Genomic DNA, 22,681 nt, shown 5'->3' on the forward strand with positions numbered 1-22,681 from the left:
TTCTTTTTACGGGAATGAGTGGTCCAATTTTTTCGAATTTCATATGGTTGGAAAGGTCTTTAAAAAACACTCCAAACGAAGAAGTTGTCAGGGCGCCTAAGGTCCAATAACTTAAATCCACTAGAAAAGAAGTTATAAGCATTTTTTGGTTAGCGAAACTCAAAAATTTTAATTTCGACTATTTTTTTCATTGTTGGAAGCGTGAAACATTAAGTTTAATTTATTTTTTAAACCGTTCTTTCTACACAAAAAAAGCATTTTAGTGCTTCGAGCTTGGTACAGTTGGAAAGCTCGTGAAAAACATTTTTAAAGACGTTTGACTTTGTGTTACAGTTTGAAAACGCAAACCCGCTAAATTGACTTGAAAAGTGCTAGACACAATTATAAGTTAGTAAAAATTCATTTTTATTTGCTTTTTCATGTGACATAGTTAGCGTGAAGGTGCTGTTGCCATTTCTCGCTTCAGCGTAAGGAAGTGAAATTCTTGCATTCGCTTTTATTATGAGGCTTTGTAGGTAACTACGGACATTTCATATCCTTCCCTTTTGATTGCTTTTTTGCAGCTTAAATATTTAATTATTTATACGCTGTCGGGAGTAGAGTTTGTTCATATACTAAATAATATTGAATAAGTTGGCATGATTAAGTAATCTTTTTACAAAGAATATTGTTTGAACAAAATTTTTACGTATTAACTGAATTTCGCGGTATTATTTCATTCAGGAAGCTTTTGATTTTTCAGGGATATTGGCGATCTTAATCCATTGTCATCAAATTTTTGGCACCAATGCCAGCTCAAGAATTGTTTTCACTTTGCATACGTAGTGAAATGAAATGAATGAAAGGGGGGGGGGGGGGCTCAACCGAACCAAGCACTGCGACCAGAGGTCTATTGTACTAGTCTCCTAACAGAGGTCTTAAAACAGACCAGAAGCAGAATTCAGCAAACATCTAATAGGAATATCATGAATCATGCATGGTTCAAGCAAATGATGACCAAGATGTTGAAACCTATTTGCAGAAAACACTTTGCAATCACACAGGGGTGTGAGTAATAGTTTCCTCCTTAAAGAGGTAACCTCTGGAAATTGAATCATTACTGACACACATTATAGCAAGGTGCCACTTTAAGGTGTTAAGTCCAGTAAGAAGACCAAAAGCCTTCCTAATACTATTTTTGTTAAGAAGCCTACTGCATTTTCGGCATGTGATCCTCAGAGAGAATCAGATCTGTTCTCCTTAGAAAGACAAGCTGAATATGCTCAATGTCATCGCGAGATAACCTTTCCGACGGGAAGGTTTCTCTCACAACAGCCATCTTAAACATATGTACTGCTTGAGCGTAGGAGTGTGGTTGATCAGTCCAGTTGCTTTAAGATGCAGCAGTTTGTGCAGGGGAAGGAGTTGAAACCTCCGATCGATGACGTTTGGTTTCTCTTACTTTCTCAGGAATGGCTGACCCAGTGTAGGGTTTCCTCTGGCGACTTTTGCAACTATTTCTGACCATAGGCGACTATGTCGACTATTTTGATCAAAATCGACCTAAAAGTGACTATTTTTTTTAAATTGGTGACTTTTTTGCATTTTTAGGCGACTTTTTTTCATATTTTGTGGTATTCATTGAAGAAGAAAAGAGAAAGAATGATGGGTACTATGTGCTTAACACGTGTGTTGAGAAAAATGCTTCCTCTCTTTTGGATTTCAATTCTTTTGCATCTTGTAAGCATTTTGATGTTTTTGATAATCAGAAATTATTTTGACATATGTTATCTTTGATTAACTTGTTTTATGTTTTATTTTTACAAATAATAAATAAATAAAAATTTTTTTGGAAGCATGCCACATTTAACACATATATCGCATAATCGCATGTTATTTTCCCGTATTTGAGGTTTCAATCCTTTTGCATCTTGTAAATATTTTTTATATTTTTGACAATCTGACATTTAGTTCTATTGTATGTAGTGATGTGGATTGGGTATATACCCAGTGGGTAGGTAAATATTTTTTGGGTACTTACCCAGATATTTACCCAAGGCCTGGGTAAATACCCAAAAACTGGGTATTTTCAAAAAAATGCAAAAAGTGAATAGGAATTTTTTTTTTAAATCTAAATATGAAATAATTGGTAAAACCGATACATACATATGTATAACACAGTTTATAATAATTTTTATTGAAAGATTTGATGAAATTATGAAAGAAACTTATTGTGAACCAAAGAATCTTTCTTTTCAATGTCATAATTGGAGAAGTATAAGTAATTCAATGATGAACTTCAGGATTTCAAAATCATAATCTAGGTTAGTCCTTTCCAAAAGGAAAGAAAGAAAAAGGAAGCACGAGGGATGTTTGGAAGAATAAACTGAAAAGTTATTGAGACTATGATGTTATTTATTTTACTGCTGTTTAAGTGATAACCTGGCAAATATAGAAACAGTTTTCACATTAATAAGCAAAAAAAAAAAAAAGTCAAAATATTGTTTTCTGTTACCTTGCTCATTTGCATTTGTTCCTCGGTACTTCAAGAGAAAAATATGTTCAAACTATTTTTAATACACGCAAGAAGTAATGTAGGGTGGGCAGGTTAACATTTTTTTGGGTATTTATCCAAAGGCAGGGTAAATTACCTAGTAATTGCACATTTTGCAAAAAAAAAAAAAAAAATATTAGGTGATATCAAAAAGTGATGATTTTCTTTGTAAAAAACATAAACTGTAAAACATCTTCAAACACATTTTACTGAAAAAGGAATGATCAAGAATTTTTAAGCTAACATTTTTGTTGTACTGCATTTATTTTTAGTATTAAATTATTTTGCTCTTAAAGCATATCAGCTGCAATGTCTCTATTTTTTTCTCACACTCAATACATATGCTTGAAATACAATATGAAGTGAAAGGCAAAATATCAAAATGAATTAAGCCTACTAAGGACTGATACGTTATCTGCAGAATACACCTCAACACTTGAACTAGGTTTGGGGGAAATTTCTGCATGTAGGATATAGGTAAAGAAAAATTAATAAAAAATTGAGCGGCATTTCGTTGCATTCTGATGTCATGCATGGACATATTACTGGGTAATAAAAGACTAGGATCTTAAAAAATTGATGTTTGCTTTTTTTGTAACAAGTTAAGCTTTTTACTTTTTGTAGAATGGCTTTTTATATCTGAAATTTGGCTATCAACATTGATTAGGCATATCCAACACATTTAATGCGAATATCGTATTAGATTGCTAAGTTGTTTCACACAATAATTCTTTGAATGTGTGATCAAAATACAATTTTTGGGCAAAAATTTATTGTTTTGCATATGATTGGTTATATATATACAAAGAGCAAACATTCAAACAGTGTTTTCTCCAAAAATGAAAAAAAATGAGTTAGTGATTTTTCTTTGAACTCAACATTAAATGGTACAAAAATATGCTATTGTTTTCAACCAAAACATGTTTTTTCCCATTATAAACCTATTTATGAAATTCAGGTTTCATTCAAAAAGTGTTTTCCTCCAGAGCCAGTTTCCAGTCAAACAATGATTCCTCCAGCCAACCAATCAGAGCTGTTCTTACTGATCACGTGACCCAGCTATTTCCCAATGTGTCTAGTGTTTCAGAGGTTATGTTATTGTTTGCTTGATACTATGTTGGGGGGGGGGGGGTGTTTGTTTATTTTAGAGCGGTGTGCTTTTACCTAAATTTTTATTATTAATTTAGGGATGGAAGAAATAATAGATGCACATTGTGAAAAGTGTTGTCTTACAATCTCTTCCTCTTAGCCATATAATATCAGTTGAAAAGAAGAGAGACGTAGACAAAATTTTAAGCTTAATGTATGGCGAAGAGTGGCCAAATCAACCTGATTTTAATTGGTACAAAGACATTATTTATAATTTACCTGCACGCAATGATGAAACGGAGAAAGTAGTGTGCGATTGTTTGGATGAGGATATCGGTTTAAGAATTTAAAGATTCCCTACAATATGCAGGACAATTTTTTTTCACATATAAATTTCTAGCTTTATTTTATAACATAATCAGTTTTATTATGTCCTTAATTAGTTTTATTCCATTAAAAAATGTAATTGTAACAATATAATAAGTTACTATCTTTTTCATTCAAAAAGTGTTTTATCCACATTGAAAACATTCAAAACATGTTTCCTCCTTTGAGTTCGGTCAAAACATGATTTCTCCAAATTTCAAATGCATTTTTCTAATTCATTTTAAGTTTATTAGGTAAAGTACGCCTACAAATCTTACTAGTAACCAGTAATACAACTAAAAAATGATAATTGGGATCTAAAACAAGTTTTTTTAATATATTAGTTTTTTGTGCTTCCTGAAAAACTGTATCCGAAGGAGAAAACATGGTTTGAATGTTTGCTCCTCATACATAGTGGAATACATACAGAAAAGTATTTTAGTTGAATATAAATTTTTGAAATAAATACACGGGTATATACCCAATTTGGGTATTTACCCCTAAAAATAAATACCCAGGTATTTTACATCACTAATTGTATGCTACCTTATATTAACTTATTTTGGCTTTATTTTAATAACTAACAAATTTTATAGAATTTTAATAACGAACAGATGGTACTTTGGTTTAAACAACCAATTAAAATCTAAACTCCTCACTATTAATGCAAAAATTAATCTATACAAAACCCTTATTAGACCAATCATTTCATATGATAGTGAAACACAAGCAATTAAAACGGAAGAAAATTGGCTGCTCATTTTTTATAAAAAGACACTATGGTCAATTTTTGAAGCAGTAAAAGAAAATAATACATGGAGAAACAAATATAACCATGAAGTATGTACTAAATACAGATAACTTAACATCTTGAGACCATTTAAAAGGTGGTTGGACAGTAGGGTGGTCCAAACCCCCCCCCCCCTTTTTTTAAACAAATTTCTGATATTTACTGGTCTTACCCTCCTATTTGGTTCCATTTATGTAAAAAATAATTGTTGAAGTTTGAGCTCATAGTTATAACTTTTAAAGGTAGCCCAACATTCTCAAAGTTGGGTAAAATTTGATTTAAGAAAGCAGTGCAACTTTGTTTCATTTAAATCTGTAGGATTTTGCAAGTTGAAAACTATAATGCAACAACTGAACCTAAATCAAAACAATTATATCATATCAAAGTCAGGGTTCGTCAAACTAGGTCCAAAATGCGGTTTTTCGGGCCTCATACTTGAAACAACCCACTATCTCGGTAAAGTGGGTTTTTCACAATTTTCTACATTTTAGCGCATTTTCTTTCGAAACAAACTAAATATTGATCAATACGAAGTTCAGAATAAGACATCTTGCTTTCTGGACTGTATATCAAATATTAGTGCACAAGTCATACAAAAATTATCTGGAGGAATTTAGAAAGTTGACAATATAGATTCTGAATTAAAACAAGAAATGTAAAAAGATGATTAAAAAAAAAAAAGCTACAGAGAGAGAGAGAGGAATAAATCAAATGTGAAGCAATATCAACTTAAACACTCAAAAGACAAGTCAGAGGTGATTACTTAGAAAAGGAACCCAATCAATAGTCTTCGGATTTCCTATTAAAATTAGCAAAACAAATGACTGAAATTAGCTATTGAGGAAATTGATTTGTCCGAAATTAGCATAGCAAAAGGGATGATAGACAGTGCAGAAAAGTTACAAGAAGGGAGAAAAGCAAAAAAACAAAAAGAAACAAAGTTAAAACTTATTAATAAAAGAAAAACAAAGTTTTATTGATTATGTGACTAAAACCCCAATAAATTTCTTAAGTTTTCCATTTTGTCATCAAATTTTTAACTCTGCAGTAATTATATGTTTGTTTTACTCACACAGAAACTCAATAACTCCTTTATGTCTTAAAATTAAAAAAAAAATCAAATCTTAAGTATTTTTTTCATTTTGTGACACTAAATACAAACGTTTCGTACATGTAACGCCTTCATGATGTTAAATGAAAACCTTTTTTAAAACAGTAATTCCATTGAAAAATACTAAAAATTAACTAAGTAAATGTTGAAACAAGTGTTAAATCTGAGAAATTAAGTTTTGATTTTTTTTTTTTTTTGTATTTACTAGAGATAGTCAACTTCAGGGATTCAAAACACAACTCAACTGTTTCTCTGAGGTGACCCTTTAGGTGACTATTTTTAAAATTTCAGGCTACTAAAGCAACTATTTTCAAGTAAAATTTTGATGGCAACCCTACAGTGGCTTTTGCCTTCTATAACAGCCTCCTCTCTCCTGCCTGCGCCTGTTGCATTTTTGTACATTAATGAGTACCCCCTGCCCACCTACTGCAGGGGGGTGCGGGGGGGTGCAGAAATGGCCCCTCACCAGTCGGTGGGTTGCAGACCTGCACCCTCACCTTCTCCAGCATCAAGGTTGCTGGGTCTCTCCTTCAAGCCAGTATCCAGCTTCAAAGGAGCTGGAAACTAGGTGTGGTAAAAAGTCAACACCTGCACAACCACCCTGTACGAGTGCAAGGCAAATTACAATGAGATTTTGCCCGGTTCCTCAAGGGAACCGTTTAGACATCATACAACCCAGATGCTATCCAGCCATCAGCACTGTGTCTCACACCTTAGATTGGGTATCCATTTTAGTTGCCTTTTACGACACGCATGGATTACGTTGGGACTATTCTGATCTGGTCACCACACAGAGATTAAATACGTAAACAAAAAGTAGAGAAATATATACTGTATATAGGGTTATCAGAGACAACATGGTATCCAAAATGAAATTGTTCCCGCCAAGAATTTGATTGCCACGCCAATTTCTCAATAATCGAAATATCCCCTTTCTCCATTTGTTTTGAGATTAACATACAAAAAGCTTTGGTTCTCATGGATTTTTTTTTTTTTGCTCAAAAGCCTTAATAGGCTATGTTGTGCCACATACAGAGAGTAAAATCAAAATAAATCATTACTGTTTGGTATTATGAGTAAAAATTATATATTCCCAGATGTACAGTAAACAAATGTATAAGAGTAAAAATTAAAATGTTAGAAACAGGAAAATTCATATGTTTTCTCAAATATTCAATAATGAATGTTGAATTTTGACCACTGGGTGAATTCTAGTTTCAGTGTATTATTCAGTTACAATCAAGTATTATCTGAGAATAACAGCAGACTTTTATGGATCCCTTCAAACCTAAAAATCGAAGGCACACTAGCAGTAGAGTGTAAGAAAAAATGGACCAGGATTATCTCAGGATCGTTCCCCCCGGCCTTGACTTACAAAAAAGAAGGAAGTTTCACAAGCAGAGAAAAAAAAAAAGCATACAGGTTTGAGAGCACTTTCAGTCAGGATCTCCTCTCTTCATCTGCGTCTTACCTATCACATCCCGGTGCTATGAATTCAAAGGTGGGTATGGGGGGGCTATGAATTTATATGTTACATGCTTTAACCCTAAGAGGCAAAAAACAAGGGCCATAGGTCCGAGGGCGGGAGAATTCACAGTCCAGAGGACGGTCACTTTTCTCAGGATCTCATTCACCCCCACTCTCCTGCCTTACCTACAACATGCCAGGTGCTATGATTTCAATATATTATTCAATTGTAACAAAAATATTAATTGAGAACAACAGCCAACTTTTGTAGATTGCTTCACACACTTCAAACATGGAAAAAAAAAAAAACGAAGTCGTACAACCATAAACAGGAGGGCACAAGAACAAGCGGGCCTGAAGGCACTCACCCGGTTTCAGCACCCCCGCCCCCTTTGACTTACCAAAAAAAAAAAGGTCTAAAACAGCCTTACCTGTAAAGCAGTTTAGTTACCGGATCCAGTTCAGCCTTGTCGTAACAAAGCATTTCCTTGCATGTCAAACTTACCAAAAAGTATTACCAAATTATCACGCCGTGGCGTAAGTTTCATTGTTGGTGACGTGAGGAGCATTACTCAATCATTTGCCATTATATATATCTGAGGATTTCTAGTAGATAGCTATGATTATATGAGGAAATTAATTTGAAAAAAAATTTTCTTGATTATTTGTAATCAATAATGCCTGAACTATCACAGTAAATTATTTCTCTAATCATTTATACCAAGAACCATTTCTGTGTTGTATTTTTTATAGTAGTTAAAGATTTTCAAACTCCTTTCAAAAATATTCTCCTATAGAAATCTTAAGTATGAAGAAACGAAATTACAAGATTTTACTCTTAATTATTTAACTAATTACAAAGAAATTAGGTATAAATATGAATGTTTTCACCACATTCATTAACAATTAATTCATAAAATCTTCATGATTTTCCTAAAATGAAAAAATACCATGCCTTGATTTTAATCTTCGAGTTTAACCAAACCATTGCTTTGGTCACTCGTTTGGTCAATGCTAGTTCTATATTAGCTACCAGTTTGTTTGGCACTCTTGACTTCCTTAAGAGGTTTACTGCCTCCAGCTTAGTCACTTCCTATGCCGGGATGATGAGTGCTTATAAGTACGAAACTGCAGTCCTCGGCTGGAATGACTGAGCTGGTGGTGTATTTCATGTATGTTCGTAATGTTTTGTTTTAAGTGCAGTTGAATTTGGTGAATACGAAGTGCGAAAACTAAATTTTTTTAAAAATCTTAGCTGTTTTAATTTTAATGCCCATAAATAAGGGAAATTGAAATAAATAAAGGAATGCATTTGTCTACTTTTAAAAACTACTGCTGTTTAGGTACTACTACCAATGCAGATATCATATAATATAATTACCCAAATAAATTTCAGAAAAAACTAACTTACTTTTGAAATTTAACGTTTGTAGAAAACATTTAAAGAAAAGAAGGATGATAATAGATTGCAAAGTGACAGGTGGTGATTCACAATCAAAAATAGTTTTATCTCGAAGAAATTTAAAGTGCCCTCCCAAAATCCGTTTTGTGTAGCCTTTATTCTCTGTACGAAAAGGTTTAATATATGTTTCTCAATACGTAATAGTTTTTGTACAACCACTTAAAATGAATATTTTTCATTAGAGAAAAATTTAGTATATTCAAAGCAAAAACTTTTCTTCAAAGCAAAAAGGATTTAGAAATATTTCTCACCTTAGCCAAGTCTTTCCTTTTAATGTCCATATTATCTGAAATTTTTAAAGTTAAAAACGAAAAAAAATTAAAATGTTCTTTTAGCCATAAATTTGTATTAAGCACGGTTGTATTAACAGAGTTCAATTCCTTTTTGTCACGCTTTCTAAAGCATTTTAGGGAATCAAACAATTAGCTGTGTTATTTGTTTCTCTGATGTGTGCAAAGATTATTGCTCAAATAAGTTGCTTTCTCATTCATCTTGATTGTAATTGCAATCTTCAAAATTTTTCTTTAAATTGTTTTATTTTGTTAAAATAATTTTTAATGACAAGTCAGATATGCAACATTCATTAAATAAATTGTTCGAGTTAATTAAACTTGATTTTACAGAGGATTTTTTACAATACCTAGAAAATATCATGGAAATGGACCAGTTTTATTCAAATGGCAGTCTATGTCCGGAAATTTCCTCGTTACTACTGGGTATAATTTCTATTCTCAAAACGTAAATTGTTTCAATCACATTTAATTTGTTACTGAATTTATATTATAGCTTTTTACTCATAGGAATGATCAAGTTGTATACATATTTGATAGGCATGGAGAAAAAATATATGACTTGGCCTTGCCTGGGTAAGTTAGTTTATTTGCCAAGTTTTTTTTTTTTTTGGCATTTCACTTTTCAATCTGTTTATCTTTCAATATATGTCTTAAATAAATTCAGCAGTTGCATAAAGATTATTTTAATCTTCCTATATGTCCCATCTTTATTTATCTATAATATTTATCTGTCAAAAGTTTTACACAATCTAATTTGTAAATTTGGATTTTCTACTATCTGGGGAATAATGCAAATGTAATGCAGAAATTATTTCCCTACTAGTTGTTTAAAAAGTTTAAAATAGTATAATTAAAGCTAAAAGAAATGAGAGAAATAGCTTCAAAAAAAAAAAAAAAAAAAAAAAAATCTAAAATAAATCAGTTTTAAATAAATAACAGAAAAGTGGGTGTTCCACTAGTGTTTGCTAATTTGCATTGTTTCAACACATTGCTTTAGAATTACAGAAGAACCTCTATTATCCCAAACTTTTAAAACCAAAATGTCATTTAATTGAAGTTGGTAGATACTGTTTTTTTTGATTTAGTCAACAATTTTACTGCAGATCAATTATCCCTGCATTTCTATAATTTCTGTTTCATTTTCTGAAACTCACCAGGTAAATTTTTGGAGCATCCAATAATTCCCTTTTTTTTAAAAAATGCCATTACATTCTAAAAAGCAAAATGTGAAAGTAAAGTATTGTTTTTTTTTTGAACAATTATTTTGTTACCATGTATTATATTTTAGGTTAAGGAACAAAAATACAGTTAATTATATTTGTTAACAACACAATAATAATTAAAGTTAATTATATTATTTTTGCTTTATTTTTTTGTATTACATTTTGTGTGACATTAACTTAACACATGTCTTTATAATTGAATCGATTATTATAGAAAAGGCATAAGTCCCATTTTTTGCAAAATTGAGTTAGCTGTGGTTTTACCATATTTTTATGTATAGCAATAGACTAGAGTAGAAGGGGAAGTGAATCCTCGAACAACAAAGCACTTTATTTAAGTGCCACAATTTTTGGTTAGTTCCAAAAGGGCATAAGTCCTGGAATTATGCCTTTTCTTTTCTCAACATGCAAGTAAGACGCTATGTGATTATGGCATGATCATAGAAGAGCTAGGTTTTATCATGTAATGAAGTAAATGCAAATAACACCTTTTCTCTAGCATTATTACGACAGAGACAGGCTTGTTATTTAGGGGATCGGCCAGAGGGGAATTTCCAATAAAAGTCACATTCAGTACACATCCTTTACCCCCTCCCCCGCAAAAATTCAACATTATGGGCAGCCTGAGTAAAGGTAAGGTAGAAAAGTATCGGAAGGAAATTTGCTAATTTCTCAAGGATTTTATCAGCATAACTTTAAGAAGTGTAAAAAAACGGTACTCTTTCAATGATGGTCAAAATAAGAACAACACTGCAGGAAATTGTTTCCAGAAAAAACACTGAAAAAATTTAACAAGATTGCTGATACCTTTCCTCTTAGAGGACATTCGTTTATTCCTTGCGACCGGGGTTTAGGACAGTAAAGCAAATGTTAAACAGAGGTGACAGATTATTGCCATGTGAAATCCAATCTCTTATAAGTGAAATTCCAGAGTTACATCAAGATTCACCGTCAAATCCGTTGAAGTCAATAAAATCTGTAACTGCTAAAACAGTGCCCTTCATTTTTTAAGAGGATTTATTTTTCAAATTGGGATTTCGGAAAAATGATTCTACCGGATGTCAAATGTTTTCAGTTCTCAACATTCATGATGCTTAGATGTTCAATAGATCATCAAAGAAACAGGGTGTTCTATTGAAAGATAACCAGGCTGTCTGGTATATTAATATTGAGTGTAGTTCTAATACTAAAGAAGTGGTTTCAGGCTTGCTATTTTAAAGACTTTTCATGAGCATACTGTAAAGCAATGCTTGCAAAGTAATGCTCGTCAGCTGAACTACCTTTGCCAATATTTAGTACAAAGGAAAAATTTTCATAATGCAAGAAGAAATAACCGATACCAAGATGAAATCATATTAATATAATCAAACTTGGTCCACAAAACTAAGCACGAGAAGGATAGAAAAAGATTTCAACAGATTATGTATTTGATGAATATGAATAGTTTTACACAGATGTGGAACTTTTTTTTTCTCTCAGTTTGGGGTTTTTTTTTTTCACTATTGTTTTACACCAGACTTTATTACTTCACAAAAACAAGATGAGAGAAAGAGGAAAATACAAGATATATTTTCTTAAAATAATTATTTTATGCAGACAGAATTCACCAATTATTTTTGTCACTTTGTTATATCATTTTTAATTATCATAAATCAGTTAACATTTAAATTCATTTCAGAGAAGAAATGAAACGTAATTTAAGGTGAGGTAATGATCTTACATCTGGTTAAATTCGTCATAAAAATTCTTGTAGAATTTAGTTCATTTTTGAATGAAACCACTATTTTATTGAATCGGGTAAAATTTCATTTGTTGAACTTATGCCTCTTCAGAAAGAATTGATTCAGTTAGGGTTAATATATTTAAAAACATCATTTGTACTAGTCTTTTTGTAAATGTGAACCTGTTTAAAGCCGCTCATTTTCCAGTCTGCTGACAGCCATTAATGAGTTCCTCTTTTATCCAGAATTTTCGATTTATCAAAGGTGGTTCAGTGCTAATCACTTTGGTTAATCAAACTTTTTCTGAAATAATGTATGTTTAAAGTTCAAAATTCTTTCTTCTAAATTATGAAATTTTGATGATATGTCTCTGTAGATTATATCGTTAATGTGCCATCTTGCACCAGTTATGTAAACTAACTTTGTAAGTTTTGTGGCAAGAAAAAGCATTAAATTTAGATTTAAATCAATAATTGGTATGATTTTTATATTATTTTGCGACTAAAATGTTGCCAGGGTGTAATATTTGGTATTTACCTCCTCACAGAGTTTCTCCTTTGAGTTCAGTTTTTGTGATAATTATAGTTATGAGAGAGAAAGTAGTGTCATAAATAATTAAGAATGTCCAATTAGGTAAATATTGCTCAATATTTGTTGATTAATGTCCTGATATTATTCATACTGCTCAATTTATCTTCATTGTAATAAGTGATTTTTGACTATCTTCAAAAATGCCAAGTACGTAAAATTCTGGCCATGGCCGGATTTATAAGGGGGCAGAGGGGGGGCAATGCCCCCCCAGTTTTGGGAGGACTTTATATAGTAATAACACGTCTTCCAAAATCTTAAAACAAAAAAATCATGACTTTTTCTTTTTTGAATTGTTCAATGAAAATGAAGAGAAAAGCGAATGTCCTTTTCTGATGAGAGAAAAGAAAAAGGGGGGGGGGGGAACGAACATTAAATAAAAATAGTATAGCTGTCACTGGGGTGTTGAAAATGTATCAAAATTCACTATTTTGGACAGAAAAACCTTTTGGGCAAGCATATGAATGAAAATATAGGCTAAACGAGTTATACATTAAGCTGCAACACTTATAATAATTGACGATTATTTCAACAAATTAGAACCTAAAGCAAAGGGGGAAAACTCCCCTCCCCCATTAGCGCTAACAGAACGATCTACTCGTTATGATTTGTGTCCACATTTCAAGTATGTTTATCTTTACTAATATTATAAAGAGAGAGGGCGAATTTTTGTGTGTTTATATGTTCGAGGTTATCTCCGGAACTATTGCAACTATTTGAAAAATTCTTTCACTGTATGAAAGGTGCCTTCTTACTGAGTAACATAGGCTATAATTCGAAAAATATCCGATAAATGATTCTTTTTTTATTCCAATTTAGACCCAAATCTCACGTAAATTGCCTATTATTGTCTATTAAAGGGGTGAAAAATTATTTGCACATATTAATATTTTATGTCATTGAAAAGGGTAGAATTTTCCGCGTTCTAAGCAATTTGTTTCAATGCTCTAACTTCATTACGACGGGAGCAATTTGCATTTTTATCTCGAACTTTTTTAGGCTTAGCTGAAATTTTGGCAAGACTTTCTTCATTAAATCTATCAATAAAAAGTGAAGGAATTGTCCCACAGTTTTCTTTTTGACACCATTGGAAAAAGCGACATTTTTTACTCCAGAAATATCTCGATCTATGGTCGAAAAAACAACCTTCTATCTCCAAAGAAAAAAAGTTACAAGCCGTTAAAAATAAAGTTCGAATGAATCCAATCTCCATTAAAATTACTGATGTTTTGTTTTGCATTGCCATGGTTACGTCTTTTAGATTCGCTTCATTTTAATTTCTTAAAGGTCCACAAACTTGGCGCCACGGAATTATAAGCAATGGGGAAATGTTTTCGCCAATTCTGCGTATTTTACGATCTACGTTATGATAATTCCCCCAGACAGTGTAGAAATTATGGGAAGAGTTTGAAAATTAGGAGTCTTAGCAATTTTCCCAATTGTCGCCAAATTTGTGGACACCAAGGACTAATGTACTTCGGCCATGGCCTTGCTGATAGTGACAGAAGCAAACAATTATCTTTATCTTTACTAATATTATAAAGGGAGAGGGCGGATTTTTGTGTGTTTATATGTTCGAGGTAATCTCCGGAATCACTGCACCTATTTGAAAAATTCTTTCACTACATGAAAGGTGCTTTCTTGCTGAGTAACATAGGCTATAATTCGAAAAAATCCGATAAATAGTTCTTTTTTTATTCAAATGTAGACCAAAATTTCACACAAATTGCCTATTATTGGCTATTAAAAGGGTGAAAAACTTCTTGCACATATTAATATTATATATCGTTAAAAAGGGTAGAATTTTCTGCGTTCTAAACAATATATTTCCACGCTCTAACTTAATTACCGCGGGAGTAATTTGCGTTTTTAACTCGAACTTTTTTAGGCTTAGCTGAAATTTTGGCACTACTTTCTTCATTAAATCTATCAATAAAAAGTGAAGGAATTGTCCCACAGTTTTCTTTTTGACAGCATGGGAAAAAGCGAGATTTTTTACTCCAGATCTCTTTCGACCTATGGTTGACAAAATCAGCTTCTATCTCCAAAGGAAAAAAAGTTACAAGCGTTTATAAATCAATTTTGAAATATGTCATTTTGATTCAGGTTGTCAACCATTTTATTTTCGCATTTCCACGGTTACGCTTATTGGATCCATTGTTTATTCTCTTATTTCTTAAACTTATTTTATTTCATGTTTCCATGGTTACGCTTTTAAAATCCATCTTTCGCATTTTAATTTCTTAAAAGTATTTTAATATCTGTCGTCATTGTTTGGAAGGGTAATTTTGTATGGTGTTTTTTTTCTTTTATCTAAGTTATTCTTTATCATTAAGTTATTCTTTTAATTAATAGTTGAATATATGTCACTTGACACAATTTTTTTCTTAAGGTAGACCGGGCAAAGCCGGGCAACACAGCTCTTAATATATAAAGATTTGAAAGCTACTGTTATTGTGATTTTATACATTTTTGTTTGTTTAGCGAAAAATTTATTATTGCCAAAGAAAAAACATCCACTTCACTCACAAAAGGGCTGGGTTCCGGTAGTGTGGTCGCTTGGCACGTTAGGCGCTGGGCAGGTTCAGTCTAGAATTATTGTTTTAAAGCAACCATTAAAGAATTCATTGTTTTGGCGATTTGTTTTAAAAGAAAGAAACTTTTGATTTGTTTTTATCCGAATGAAATGTACGACATTTTCTTCTTTTTTTCTGACGATGATTTTTGAATGTTCCACGGGATGTTTTTTTTTTTTTCGTTAGACGGATGGATTATGATAGCGTGGTTGCGTGGCAAGTTTGGCGATAAACAATAGAGCTGCGGAGTTACTTTTACATTTGAAAGATATTAGTACTAAGAAATATTTTAAATTGCAGTAAAAACCGCTTCACTCGCTAAATAGAGTTTTAAAGCAATTGTAAATCTAATTTAATGATTTGACGAAAAGTTTTAAATTCCATAGAAACTTAAATAGTTTTTTTTTTGAAAAGGTGTGTACGCATTTTATACAAAGAAAAACGATCATGTCACATCAGAGGGGGAGGGGGCGACAATTTTTTTTATTCAACGGACTTCCATTCAATTTTTAGCACTGGCATCGCTGTGCGGGTACTGCTAGTGCATAATATTTATGTTCTTAGTAAATTAATTAGCCTTTTGAGAAAATCTAAAAAACAAAAAACATAGTTTTTTTCCTTCTCTCTCTCTCTCTCTCTTTAAGAGAGAGAGAGAGAAAATAAATACTACCACAAACTGAATAAATTTCAGTTATCTGAGTATTCTGATTAAATGAATCTTTTTACTTAGAAGGAGAGTGCAATTTTACTTACTTTATAAATACTGTTTAAAAAGTAATGTAAGTCATAATCATCTAAGTCTAATTGAGTCAGACCTTGTCATTATTGAAATCTAAATAATTGAGTCATCAAAAGTTTTGGAAAAATTTGCTGAAATTTTATAAAAGTCTATAAAAAGCTAACAAAGATTGGTAAAATCGTAAAAATCCTTTCACCGTAAAAACTGACGAATTTTCGTAAAAATTACAAACAAATCAAGCAAAAATTTGCAGGTAAGAGTGAATTACAAACAGGGCCGAATTTTCCTATAAGGAATACAAGCTATTGCTTAGGGCCCCTACTTTGAAGTGGGTGCCTAACAGGATTGCCAGACGTCCCGGATTTCAAGGGACAGTCCCGTATTTTGAAAAATTGTTCCGCGTCCCGGGGAACTTCCATACGGGATGGCTAAAGTCCTGTATTCTGGCTGATAACAATATTTTACAGAACGAGACATTTTAAGGGAGAAAAATAAAATAAAACAAAAAATGTGAAGCAATGAGCGATAAGAAAATCATGTGACAGCAAACGAAAAAATTATTTTCCTTTTGATTTGGTTTGTATGTTTTTGTTATGGCGGCAGACTATGATGAACCGAATGGTTGTTTCTTTGCTCATTGACTAATATTGGAAATATATCTCTGCGCATGCGTCGTCAATCGCAATGAAATTGATTTTTATACTTTGGTAAGCAACATTTTGTGAGGTTTAATGCTTTGTTGCGATTGAATTTTTCAGATTTATCCTGAAAAGAAGCCTCAAAAATCCCTCCCCCCCCCTTTTCACTCCTAAAAGCCTGTCCTGTATATATTGTTCTTAAATCTGGCAACCTTGGTCCCTAACTCCCGCCAAAAAAATTCATGATTCGTTCCTTAAAAAATGGAAATTGCTTGAAAAAACTAATTTCATTTTTAAGTGCTTGAAAACCTTGAACATTTGGAAAAGTGTGACTACAAACCTTAAATTTTAAAATGTAGAACAAATGGTAGAGGGGGAGGAATGCCAAAATATGTCAAATTCAGCTCCTTGCCACATCCTGTATCAAAAATGTAAAAATCATGGTTTTCACGTTTGTAACATATTATTTGAAATAAATTTTTGTGACTCACATGTTTCATATCTTGCTATTAATTCAATCCCAAATGCAAAATTTTGGAAATTCTTTTGGTGTTGCTTGCTTTTATCTTACTTCTGCACATTGTCAATCTGTTTAGCCCAAAAATAAAATTACACTCTACTTCTATTCCTCTTTGTTTTCTGTCCCACTTGTAACTGAATAGAAGTTGTTGTAATGAGAAATCTATAGTTATTTTCTTTTAAATTTAAAATAGCTATTTCTCACAAAGTTAGAACAGGACTGTAAAACTTTACACTCAAGTATTAAAATATCAGAGACTGAAAAGTACAAATGAAGTGCGTTAAATAATTTTATTTATTCTAGAGTCCTTGAAAATAATTAGGTAAGTCTTTGAAAATCCTATGCAAAGTGGGCTCTAATTACTTCTACTGCATATTGTTAATCTGTTTTGCCAGGGAAAAAAAATACACTACCTCTATTCCTTTTCGTTTTCTGCACTACTTATAATTAAAAAAAATTGCTGCAATGAGAAATCTATAGTTTATTTTTTCTTTCAAACTTAAAATGGCTGTTTCTTACAAAATTTGAACAATACTGTATAACTGTATAATCTGGTTATAAATTTCTATGTCTATACAATTAACCTTTATAAGGCTTCAAAATGCAGAATTTTATATTCATTTTACAAAATTTCCTCCGGGGGAGAAACCCCGCGGCCCCTTAAAATTGGAGCCCTGCGTCACTCTCTTGATAACAACTCCCTATCTTTAGGTCAATTCAAAAAGGACAGCATGAAAACATGCATTAATGAAAACGACACACAAAAACGTAAAGCATGGATTTATGCATCACAGGAAACAGACAAAAACATAGGAGTAGGGGGGCAATAAAAATGTTGCTAAAAAAAATCCTGCCCCCCCCCCCCAGGAACTCAGTCCTAAATCTGCCTATGATTCTGGCAGACAGTGTCAGCAATTTTAGACAGTATGTATTGAAACATGCATGATTGTTGGTCTAACAACTGTTCAAACATATCAAGGTTGTGGACTTGAATTGCAACAATCAGTCCTCTAGTTATTTTTACCAAACTTGCTGAACACTACAAGTTTGAGGTATTCTTGAGCAGCAGCAGCATTGCTAAATGACTCTTTTTAGTTCTACCCTATTTATGTAAAATTATTGTAATGATAAGGGCATACAGTCAAAATTGAAGTGAAAATGTGAGCTGTAAAAACAGACATGACACAGCATAAATGAAAGATAGACTAGTAATTATTAGAAAGCATTTTTGTTGGACAGCTGGTTTACATGACTAAATTATGTGCAATGCATAAAAAAAGTATAATATGAATGTAAAATTTAAAATTAAATTTGCGTTAAGCGTAGTATCAGGTTTATTGATGTATGGAGTAAATGTAAACGTGATTGGATTGCTAGGGATGGCCTGCATCTGAGCTCTACGGGGGTCAAAATGGTTAGTGGTTTGGTTTTAGAGGATTCAGAATCAAAAAACTAAGTTGGAATGGGGGGCAAGCTTTAAGGAGCAGAATTCGAATGGGTACTAACTATTGGGATTTTAGTAGAAACGGAAATAGGGTGGCTAGTAAGAGAAAAGATTTTAACAATTGGGATTCAAATAATCGCGCAGCATTAAAAAAAGGTAAAATGGGCTTACTTAAGGTTTTTTATACAAATGCTCGTAGTATTAGGAACAAGATGGAAGAATTGAAAAGCATAACAATAGACGAGAGGTTGGATATTATTGGAGCTACCGAGACATGGGCTACCGAAAGTGATGATGATTTATTATCTATTGCTGAGTATACTTTGTTTAGACAAGATAGAGTAGGTAAAAGAGGTGGTAGGGTTTTACTTTATGTCAGAGACACTTTAACTTGCAATGAATTGGTGATTAATGACAAACCTAATGAGATTGATATTATTTGGCTGGAGTTCATGAACAATAAGGGCAATAAACTACGTTTAGGGAACATTTATAGGTCACCAAACTTAAGCCAGGGTCAAGATGAACAGATGTTTAGTATTATTAGTGACATTTCAAGCAAGGGGTCAGTCATTATAATGGGAGATTTTAATGTTCCAGGAATTTATTGGAATAATTTTTACCACAGTAAAAGCAGAGAAGAGGAATTTTTGAAAGTAATTGGTGACTGTTTTTTAGATCAAATTGTAACTCAGGGTACTCGACAGGACGTGATTTTGGATCTAGTTTTCTGTGATATGGAAGGTTCTGTTCAGGGGTTATGTGTAGGGGAACACATTGGAGATAGTGACCACAACAGTATTAGGTTTGGGATTAAATTTGATACGCACAAAGTAGAGAATTTTAGGTTTGTGCCCAATTTCAGAAATACTGATTTTGTGGCACTTAGGCAGAGTTTGAAAGCAGTTTTTTCTTCTGGATTGGACAATAGCGATGTGAACCTTCAGTGGGCAGAGTTTAAGGAAAAGCTAGCGAAAACGGTTGGGGATCATGTTTCTTTTAGGAGAAAGGGTGTCAACACTAAAATTTGGCCAATGTGGTTCTCCAGGGAAACTAAAGATGCTCTAAATTACAAGCAAGCTGCTTTTCATAGGTTTGGAGAAACTGGTCACAGTGCAGATAGGCTCCAATATTGTAATGCAAGGCATAAATTTAAGTATTTGGTATGGATTCAGAAAAGAGAGTTGGAGCAAAGACTGGCAGATAACATAAACAGGAATCCCAAGAGGTTTTTTGCATACGCTAATTCGGGGAAAGTTCCAAATAGTCATATTGGGCCACTGGTTGATGAGCACAGAATTTTAATTCAGGACGATAGTGACATTGATAATGTTCTTAATAACTTTTTTCGAGTGTTTTTAACGATAACTGTATCTTAACAGTTGACACCAACAAGACACAAGCTATAGTACAGCTTGAGGACTTTGTATTTTCCAGGGATTACGTTTTACTTCAGTTGAAAAAAAATAAAGAGACTAAGGCTCCGGGACCTGATAATATTCATCCAAAAATTTTAGTTGAATGTGTGGAGGAATTAGCAGATGTAATCGTAAATATTTTCAATGCTTCTTATAACTCGGGGACAGTGCCAGAGGACTGGAAGCTGGCTAACATTACACCGCTCTTCAAGAAAGGGTCTAAAGGGAGTGCGGGAAATTATAGACCTGTGAGTCTAACTTCGGTGATTTGCAAAATTTTTGAAACATTGATAAAAATTAAGATAGTACTTTTCTAGAGACTAATAATCTATTGACTAGTTTTCAGTACGGTTTCAGGAAAGGTAAATCTTGCGCAACTAATTTATTACATTTCTATGGCAAAGTTACCATGACTTTGGACAATAAGAAGCCTGTAGATGTTGTTTACATTGATTTTCAAAAAGCTTTTGATAAGGTACCACATGTTGCTCTACTTAGCAAATTAGCTGATATGGGAATAGGAGGGAAAACTTTCATTTGGGTAAAAAACTGGCTGACCGGAAGGAAACAAAGGGTAGTTGTAAGGGGAAATTATTCTAATTGGAGTGAGGTCTTAAGCGGGGTTCCTCAAGGATCAGTGTTAGGGCCTGTTTTGTTCATTGTCTTTATGAACGATATTCACAAAAATATTTCTGGGAACATGAATTGTTTTGCTGATGATGTCAAAGTTATGGGGATTGTAGAAAATGAAGAGCAAGCAAATCAGCTGCAAGAGGATCTAGATCATATTACGGAGTGGGCTGATAAATGGTGTATGGCTGTTAATGTTGGGAAATGTCAAGTGCTACATTTAGGACATGGAAATAAGTGTACAAGTTATTATTTGCAAGGTTCAGTCATTAGTCAGGCAGACAAAGTTACTGATCTGGGGGTCTTAATAAGTCAGGATTTAAAGTTTAGCCAACAGTGCAGCATTGCTAGTAACAAAGCCAATAAGATGCTTGGGTTTATCAATAGATCTATTTCAAACAAATCTAAAGAAGTTCTTCTGCCCTTATATAGAAGTTTGGTAAGACCTCATTTGGAGTATGCTGTTCAGTTTTGGTCTCCTTATCTTAAGAAAGACATTAATGTATTGGAAAGGGTTCAAAGGCGAGCTACAAGGCTAATAAATGGACTTTCTCACTTAGACTATGATTCCAGGCTTAGAAGGTTAAAAATGTACAGTCTTGAGCAAAGAAGAGACCGAGGGGACATGATTCAGTTGTTTAAATTTATTAAAATGAAAGATGTTACGGGGCTGAAGTTTAGCACTGAAAACAGGACAAGGGGTCATTGTTTTAAGCTATTTAAATCTCAGGCTAATATGGATGTTAGGAAAAATTAATATTTTAGCAGGGTAGTGGAACCTTGGAACAGTTTACCGGAAGAGGTGGTAATGAGCAAGGGAGTAGATAGTTTTAAGAGGGCCATTGATCTTCACTGGGGATTGTAAATTGACTAAGACCAGTCTAGCTGGGCCCAGAGCCTGTTGCTGGTCATCACTTTTGTATTTGTATTTGTAATGTGAGTTATAAAACCTTTTTCCTTGACACATAGTACACCATCATCTGTTTTAATGTATTTATAAAATCAGTCATTAGAAGTTGACCTAAAAAAGTTCCAGAAATGTTCTGAAAATACTTAAAAACAAAATGCAAAAAAAAAAGAAAATTTTTTTTGAAAAAATGTTTTTTAAAACTTCATAATATTTTTGCAATATAATCACATCAATAATCTTAATATATAAAAATCAATGTCCTGAGATAACATATATATATATATATACATATATATATATATATATCAACGCACAGCCGAAACCGCTGAAGCTTTAGACTTGAAATTTGGCAGGCATGTCCGCATGATTACAAAAGTAACCACTAAGAAAGGATTTTTCGAAATCTCAATTAGTTCGGGAGAAATTAATTAAAACCCATTAATTTCTGCGAAATTAAGAACCTGTCATTGAAATTCAAATCCCTTATTTTCGAAGGCTTTCCTCCATTCAAATCATTATTCAGTACTTCATCTCAACTTTTGGTCGATAGCGAACTATAAATTTGATATTGTTTTTGTTTCTCACGTGATTCTTCGAGGCTTTTCTCAAGTCAAATCATAATGTTTCTGTCTTTTGCTTTTATTTTTTCAAAACTGGAAACGAAGTTTTTAAGAACATCATCACAGGCGGACTATCCTTTTGAATTTAGAAGAGTGCAGTTTCCTGTTAAAGTTTGCTTTGCAATAACCATTAATAAATCACAAGGACAGACATGAAAAGTAGCAGGGATCGATTTAAGAGAAGACTTTTTTTCACACGACCAATGTTATGTAGCTTGCTCCAAAGCCAGTTCATCAAGCAGTTTAATAATTTTAGCACCAGAAAAAAAACTAAAAATGTGGTATACAAAGAAGTTCTATCTTAAACATAGGTATAACAATAAAATGTGGATGACCTGTGTTTGCAAAGATAATCAATACTTTAAAAGGATCGTTAATAACAGTTAAAGATCGATTAAGGACAAGGGCATATATGTATAAGGAGTCCAGGGTCCCCGGGATCCTCCCCAAATTAGAAAAAGTTATAGGTAATAAGTAAATATTATAGGGGATTTTCGAAACTAGGTGCACCAAGCACTGTTAACCCCTGCTAATTCCGTTACC

General features: G+C 32.7%; 1 protein-coding gene across 1 annotated transcript in view; it reads left to right on the plus strand.

Moving 5' to 3' along the window:
- Window positions 1-4,823: 4,823 nt before the first annotated feature.
- The window catches only part of LOC129218987 (WD repeat-containing protein 19-like), a 95,740-nt gene continuing 77,882 nt past the window's right edge, over window positions 4,824-22,681 (plus strand). The window contains 3 exon segments of the mRNA XM_054853305.1: window positions 4,824-4,828; window positions 9,442-9,534; window positions 9,619-9,684. Coding sequence (XP_054709280.1) covers window positions 4,824-4,828; window positions 9,442-9,534; window positions 9,619-9,684 — 164 coding nt within the window.

This window comes from Uloborus diversus, chromosome 3 (genome assembly GCF_026930045.1).
Source record: "Uloborus diversus isolate 005 chromosome 3, Udiv.v.3.1, whole genome shotgun sequence".
Taxonomy (NCBI): domain Eukaryota; kingdom Metazoa; phylum Arthropoda; class Arachnida; order Araneae; family Uloboridae; genus Uloborus; species Uloborus diversus.